General features: G+C 46.6%; 1 protein-coding gene across 2 annotated transcripts in view; it reads right to left on the reverse strand.

Annotated features, from left to right (window-relative positions):
- The window catches only part of VCF1 (VCP nuclear cofactor family member 1), a 17,638-nt gene extending 10,103 nt beyond the window's left edge, over nt 1-7,535 (reverse strand). The window contains exons 1-3 of one of the 2 annotated variants that reach the window (XM_081581335.1): nt 5,979-6,499; nt 5,193-5,306; nt 1,841-1,940 (exon numbers count right to left, since the gene is read on the reverse strand). In XM_081581335.1, coding sequence (XP_081437461.1) covers nt 1,841-1,940; nt 5,193-5,306; nt 5,979-5,983 — 219 coding nt within the window. In that variant the 5' untranslated portion in view covers nt 5,984-6,499. Of the gene's footprint in view, nt 1-1,840; nt 1,941-5,192; nt 5,307-5,978; nt 6,500-7,284 lie in introns of those variants that run through there. The other variant, XM_081581334.1, reaches the window with a different exon arrangement.
- Between the last annotated feature and the right edge of the window lie 186 nt (nt 7,536-7,721).

Raw genomic sequence — 7,721 nt, forward strand, 5'->3', positions numbered from 1 at the left:
CCCTTTGTACACAATTATCAACGAGTACCCAAATGTCCCTAAACTGGCTATTTTTATGCTATAAACATAATGATCTACTCCAGTGGTAGATTTAATTATTCAGGACTTAACTTTCCATTTTAGAGATACCCCCCTGCCATTTGCTGCTCCAGCACTCCCTGGGTTTGCTCAGCCACATTACTCAACAACACCAGATGCTGGTAAATGTGATGAAGGGTCTACTAGCAAGTTCAGGTTGCCATGACAGGTAAAAAGTACCTGTATTGACTGTTAATTATTACCAGGGCAATCCAGTCCACCCTTCAGACTAATAACTACAGAGTGGTTTAATCACTGAATTTCTTCGGACAAGTAAGAACACCACACATGAACCCACAGGTTGAACAACAATGCACCAACTTCTTCTGTGAGACCAATGCATGGGTATCAGAAAAGGAGTGAAGGTCATTCTCCACAAACAGCAATCAAAATACAACCAAACCTAATACTAGGGAGTATTATTCAAAATAAGAGATCAGAAATGCTTGATTTTTTAAAAAAATGACCATTTACACTCCTGCTCTCAGGCATTAAAACTGTAGACACGGGAAAAAAGATCAGTACAAAAAATCAATAAATAAAAAGATCTATTGTACCTTTGAACTAATCCAACCATCATACAGCAGGACTGACATACAGGCACAAGTAAAGAAATATTTACAGATACCATGAAAGTAATCATCACGTACTCTTTTAATGAACAGTCTTAACTCAAAAGAATCATGGAAACTCAATTCTTATCCTTAGATGTTCATGGCAGCCTTTAATCCTTTAATCTTTAATTTCATCTGTGAAATTCCCTAGTTATCACGTTAACCAAAAGCTCAACACTTTTCTGCTACTCTAAAGGGGAAAAAAAATGATATGAGGATTTAAAAGAGGGGATAAAAGCTACAGAAAGTTCAGTCTCCACGTAGAAGGATCAAGTCTGCTCTAGGGTGCATCAGCTGCTCTTCAATGAGGATTACCTACCTGACAGTTACTGATTTTTTCCCTCCTTGAGGGAGTTACTTTGGATTTCTGCTAAAGACCAGATATAGATCAAATCCTACTATTGAGAACTAAAGTACAAATTATTCTGGTTGTGCGAGAACTGGGAGGCACGGAATCCTGCTTTAAGCGATGAGGCCGGGGCTTAGGGATCTTCACAGTAAGGAGTTTCTCTCTTAGGCCGACAACTGTTGAGGGTCAAAGCTTCAGGTGCGTCATTTATTAATAACAGCAGCATCCGGTCGGCTCCTGCCCCACAGCAGACCAGGCGTCCGAGTGCACAGGAGGGACACTGAAGCACCCAGGAAACCTCAGTTCAGGAGCTCGTCCCCCGTCCAGTGGTTGGGACTTTGCCTTCTAATGCAGGGAGTGCAGATTCCCTCCCTAGGTGGGGAGCTAAGATCCCACATGCCTCGAGGCCAAAAAACCAAATCATAAAACAGAAATAATTTGGCAACAAATTCAATAAAGACTTTAAAAATGGTCCATATACTTAAAAAAAAAAAAGAAAAGAAAAGAAGTTGGCTTCTGAAATACCAACAAGGGTTCCAAGATGGGCTTTCATAGGCCTATAAAACCTGTAACATACAAATTCTGGGCATGTCTATGTATTACTCCATGCAGACACAGGCTGTTTTGCTGTGGAGAAGGTGGGTAGCATCCTCAAAACAGCCATGACTCAGAAGAAAGAAAAAAAGGTTAGAAACACTGCAATCAAGTCAGATCAGTTTTTCCTATTCAAAGAATAACCTTCATTACCCAGAAGCGCCTCAAGCAATGAAAACAGCAGGCGCTCTCGACCACTTCCTACCTCTGTGTCCCAAGAATCGTGAAAGACAGGATTTCTACTGCTCCTTTTGGTCTGTGGGGGGAGATGGTGGTCTTCTTCACTGCCATTCCTTCTCCTTTTCCTGGAATTAAACCACAAAGAGGGAAAAAAAAAAATTGGTCTTCTGCACACTTCAAACTGTAATTTAAACATATTAATTTGCCCTATTGCCTGAAGAGATAGATCGTCATATGAAAATCCCAACAAGCAAAAAAGTCAGAAGAGCAAAAATGTAAAACAACAGAAGGAAGGTCGAGCTTAAATTAGTACAACTAATTTCTAAAAAGAAGCCTGACAATTTGAAATGCTTGCTTGGAATACACAAGAGCAGGAAGACACTGATGACTAAGCTCTCTAACTCTACCTAATTAAGGTGATCTCTCCTCCATTTCCTGAAATTACCATTCCAAGTTATCCTAATTTTACTCCTGTCCATGTGACAACATCTAAGATGGGAGTGGCTGTCTTTGCCTATTTACGTTTAAAATCCTTATAAAATGGTGCTATACAGGAAGAGCATTAGAGGTTGGAGGTAGCCTCTATTCTTTCACTTTCTTTCATCTCTGATTTTCCCCCAATTATCACATTAACACAATAGCTCTCTGCCCTCTAATGCATCAAATTACTTTCCTGGACAATCACTGTTAAGGCGGCTCTCTGACACATTAATTTGATGACTGGCTGCACCACCTGGTATTGTAAGAGAAGTTACTTCACCAGCTTGTTACTGTTACACTGCACCACAAGTTGCTTAAAATGTCCAGGTTTAAAGAAAAATCACACCTCTTTCTCGGTCAAGTATTCTGAGGTGTATGATGGAGACCGAGTCTGTATGTTTCCTATGCAAGAATTGAGTGCTGGTAGGACTTCTAAACCCCAATTAGAAAATAGAAATAAATTAAAGGGGGTATACTTTTAACTGAAACTGCATGGAACTGTGCTGCCCTGGTGGCTCAGCAGTAAAGAATCTGCCTGCAACGCAGGAGCCGCAGGAGACTCGGGTCCAATCCCTGGGTCGGCCCCAGAGGAGGAAATGGCAACCTGCTCCAGTACACTTGCCATGAACAGAAGAGGTACAGAAAATTCTACTGGACAGCGCTGGCAAAAGGCTGATTTATACAAAGCAGCATAAAATGTTATAATGAAAGCTCTTCAGAGTTCAAGTTGCTATATCTAGAGGGTAAGAGAGCTTTCTGGAAAATACTAAATTTGAACATACAGTATCTTCTATACAGTTACACATTCTACGTGAGTAGAGTGGCTTTGATCAGGTCTGGACATTGGCGAAAATTTATCACCCCGAGCTCAATTCTCTCTTGTGAACGCATCTAACATTATTAATCAATGAGCATGGACCCAGTTTAGGCTTGGAATGATAAATATCGGGTGTGTGATTCTGAGGAAGCACTAGCCAACCGGCAGGGGGCTACACCATTCTAAGACTCAGTTCAGTCCAGTCCAGTCCAGTCCAGCCGCTCAGCTGTGTCCCACTCTTTGCGACTCCATGGACTGCGGCATCCTAAGACTCAGTTGTTTACAAAATAAGATCTGCTCCTTACCTTTCTCTCAGGGGAGTAGATCTTACCTTGAAGTACTGGAGGCTAAAAACTAGATAAATATCAGGCTTTAATAATCATTAAATGGATGTGCTAGTTGAACCAAGAAATCGCTACACTCATCCTGACATGATGACAGTTGCAGAACACTGGTGGAAGGCCAGCCGCCGCACAAAGAGAAACTGCTCCAACGACGGTGCTGGTCGCCCAACTCCTCTTTTCTCGGCGTTCCAACAGATGATTGTGCCGGGACTGCTGAGTCACTGCCAGCAAACTCACGGGCCTGACTACAACTTTCCAATTTCCTCATTTATAATGGGAGATAAGGTTATTATCTTTCTAGTGACAAGATGATGAACGTCAAGAGGATGGGCTGGTTTTGAAGATTTCAATTAAACTGAGAAAGTCACATGAAATATCCCTGCCTCCAGGTACCAGAAGGATCTCTCCGGCCTTTTGGGAGTTCTTCCCTTTGGATGGTTCTGGATTAAGAATGAGCCCTACATGTTCTTCATTCTCCTTTTTCTAAGCTCTTTGCAGAATTCATCCTTGAAGCATTTCTTTCAACATCATGAATATTTTGCAAAACCATAGCTTCATGCTCAACACAATCAGTCAGATTATAACTTCTAACATTAATGCCATAGGCCAGGTTATAATCTGAGCAGCCACCCTGTAACTAATTACATTCTCCCTAGCCATTTAGTAACAGATTATTGTTCAGCATCTGTTACTTCTCAGGATGACACCACCCTTATGGCAGAAAGTGAAGAGGAACTAAAAAGCCTCTTGCTGAGAGTGAAAGAGAGTGAAAAAGTTGGCTTAAAGCTCAACATTCAGAAAACTAACATCATGGCACCTGGTCCCATCACTTCATGGGAAATAGATGGGGAAACAGTCGAAACAGTGTCAGACTTTATTTTGGGGGGCTCCAAAATCACTGCAGATGGTGACTGCAGCCATGAAATTAAAAGACACTTACTCCTTGGGAGGAAAGTTATGACCAACCTAGACAGCATATTAAAAAGCAGACACATTACTTTGCCAACAAAGGTCCGTCTAGTCAAGGCTATGGTTTTTCCAGTAGTCATAAACGGATGTGAGAGTTGGACTGGGAAGAAAGCTGAGCGCCGAAGAATTGATGCTTTTGAACTGCAGTGTTGGAGAAGAGTCTTGAAGAGTCCCTTGGACCACAAGGAGATCCAACCAGTCCATCCTAAAGGAGATCAGTCCTGGGTGTTCATTGGAAGAACTGATGTTGAAGCTGAAACTCCAATACCTTGGCCACCTCATGTGAAGAGTTGACTGATTGGGAAAGACCCTGATGCTGGGAAGGATTGGGGGCAGGAGGAGAAGGGGACGACAGAGGATGAGATGGTTGGATGGCATCACCGACTCAATGGACATGGGTTTGGGTAAACTCCAGGAGTTGGTGATGGACAGGGAGGCCTGGCGTGCTGTGATTCATGGGGTCGCAAAGAGCCGGACACGACTGAGCGACTGAACTGAACTTCTCAGGATGGCAGAATACATCACTTTTCATCACTTCACTTTTCTCCAACCCTCCTGTCCCCTCCTAGAGACTGAGCACAGAAGAAATCCTAGAGAGACTAGTGGTTTTCAAACTTTATTTAAAAAATTACAGAACTATTTCACCCTACCAAAAAAAAAACCACCTTTCAACTTATAAAGGAGATAATGGATGTTTTAAATGGAGTAAGGGTCTCCCTCCCATACAGGGCTTCCTCAGTGGCTCAGCTGGTAAAGAACCCGCCTACCAATGCAGAAGAGGCAAGCGGGTGGGCTGGATCCCTGGGTCGAGAAGATCCTCTGGAGAAGGAAATGGCAACCCATTCCGACATTCTAGCCGGGATGATTCCATAGACAGGAGCCTGGCGGGCGACAGTCCATAGGGTTGAAAAGAGTCGGACACAACTGAGCAAGCACAGGTGCATATACCCATACCCACCCCTCCTGTCTGAAAATCCATCATAGACCAAACTTTCCTCTTAAAATTGAGGAAACAGATCCACAGATCTGAACGGACTTGAAGACAGCTGGATCCGATCCACTGTCCACACAACACATGGGAGCAGAGGAAGCACTGCCAACTCACGTGACCTCTTTCACAGGAAAGAAGTTAGCATGTGAGAGGGCGTGAACGAGATAAAAGGAATCTGCTAGGAGTATAAGCGCATCCAGAGTATTTGTGTACAGCACTGGATAAAAGGAATGTTTTTCAGAGAAATATTTAGACTTTTTCAGATATGTGAGACATCCCGAGGAACTGCTGGAAGTGCAAACTGGGTGTGGGAAGGAAAAAACTGGCACTTCTGTCAGGCTTACCATACGTAAGGATCTCGCAAGTTGGTACACTGGGCCCCTAATTTCAAATTCAGCCCACTCTTATTTCATATACAAATACAACTGTCCTAAAGAACTTCCAAGATGCCTTCCAGAATCTCAACCCCATGAATTAATACGCTCCAGGGTCGGGTCCCCGTGGAAAGACAGTCAATTACATTCAAAATCACTGAAAACATAGAGGGACAAAAAAAACCTACAGCATAATTTACCAAGGCAATCCTCATCTTGCTCACTTAAGCCTCACTGAGACTGTTTTGGAAAAAAAAAAAATGAAGAGAACAGTGAACTTAGAAGTTCAGTTCAGTCGCTCAGTCCTGTTCAACTCTTTGCAATCCCATGGACTGCAGCACGGCCAGGCCTCCCTGTCCCTCAACAACTCCTGGAGTTTACTCAAACTTATGTCCATCAAGTTGGTGATGCCATACAACCATCTCATCCTCTGTTGTCTCCTGATCCTCCCACCTTCAATCCTTCCCAGCATCAGAGTCTTTTCAAATGAATCAGTTCTTCACATCAGATAGCCAAAGTATTGGCCTAGAAATACCCAGGTAAACCAACTGAGCTTTCTAAATCTGCTTCCTGATCAGAAGAATGAAAGATGGGACTTGGTGATGTCTATAGTTTTCAGTTCAAACTCCACGATGAGGGATTTTTCTAATTTCGAATAAAGTCCATCTTCTTCATTCTGGGGTACAATCCCAACTTTTTTCTCCCTAACCTGTTCACAGAGATGAGAAATGAGAAAAAGGAAAAGAAAAATCGCGGCTTGGTCCGGACTCTTCAGAGTCCGTATCAAGGAACCCTCAGCACCCTCTAGGTTAAGCCCCGGGTCCAGACTCACAGGAAAAGTAAGTGCGTCGCGATATAGCACTACCTCCCGCCTTCGGAGTCAAACGGCTCCGCACCCAAACTGTTTAGAATTCTGCCTGCTCTTCACGCTACAGCCGGAGGGAAGCCACAGGTCATCACTTTGGCCCTCGCCTATTCTGCGTCCAAGACGGCCCAGCAGGGCACAAGGGCTTCAGTCTGACCTAACCCTTCCTCCTGCGGAGTTAAGTCCAGTCCTTCTTCCCGACCTCGGGGAGACCGGGCCCGCCGTCCCCTCACAGGCGCCCGAGAGGCTCCTCTCGAACATCGGCCATTCCTCCCATCCCCCCACCCTCCTAAATTTAGGACAGGGAAGCTTTGGGGCCCCCTTCTCTCCGCCGGGACCGACCGGACTTCATTCCAAACAGGGAAAGACGGGGGGCGGGGGAGAGGAAAAATGGGGTCGAGGGGCGACACGGGCCCTGAGGAGTCACCGCTCCGGCGCCCCCGGGGACCAGGTTCCCAGTCAGCCGAGCATCCCTCTCCTCTCCCCGCCCGGACGGCAAGGCACCCACACGGAGACCCGCAGGGCCCAGGCTCGCTCGGACCCCGCGTCGCGCCCTCCTCGGCTCCGTGTACCCCAGGACACAACAGCGGGCGAGGGGCTGAGGGGAAGAGGGTGCCCTGCGAACTCACCTGGGGCGGAGGCGCTCGCTCATGGCAGCCGATGGAGACGAGCGACGCGGCGCCGCTCCGCGAGGAGAGGGAACGGAGGGCGTCGTGTTCCGGCGGCCGCCACGCCCACCCCCTCGGGCCTGGGCTCTGGCCGCGGCTTTGGCGGAGGCGGCCGGCGCTGAGTACCCCTCGGGGGGACCTGTCCCTCCGCTACTTCCGGCGTCTGCTCCGCGCCCCCCCATGTCGCGGCCGCCGTGGTACCGCCCTCCCGCGAGTGCGCAGTGGCGCGAGCCCGGCCGCGCCGACCGGTAGCCCCGCCCCCAGGAAGAGGCGGGCTCGGGGGGTTGGGGAGGAGCGACCAGGAGCCTTTGGGAAAGAGGACCTCGTTAGAGGTGGCCGGGTTTTTGCCTGTTCGCAGCCGAGAAGGGCCGGCATAAGAGTCCAGCCAGGTTTAAATG

This window comes from Giraffa tippelskirchi, chromosome 3, assembly GCF_054371585.1.
Source record: "Giraffa tippelskirchi isolate mGirTip1 chromosome 3, T2T-mGirTip1v1.2.pri, whole genome shotgun sequence".
NCBI lineage: Eukaryota > Metazoa > Chordata > Mammalia > Artiodactyla > Giraffidae > Giraffa > Giraffa tippelskirchi.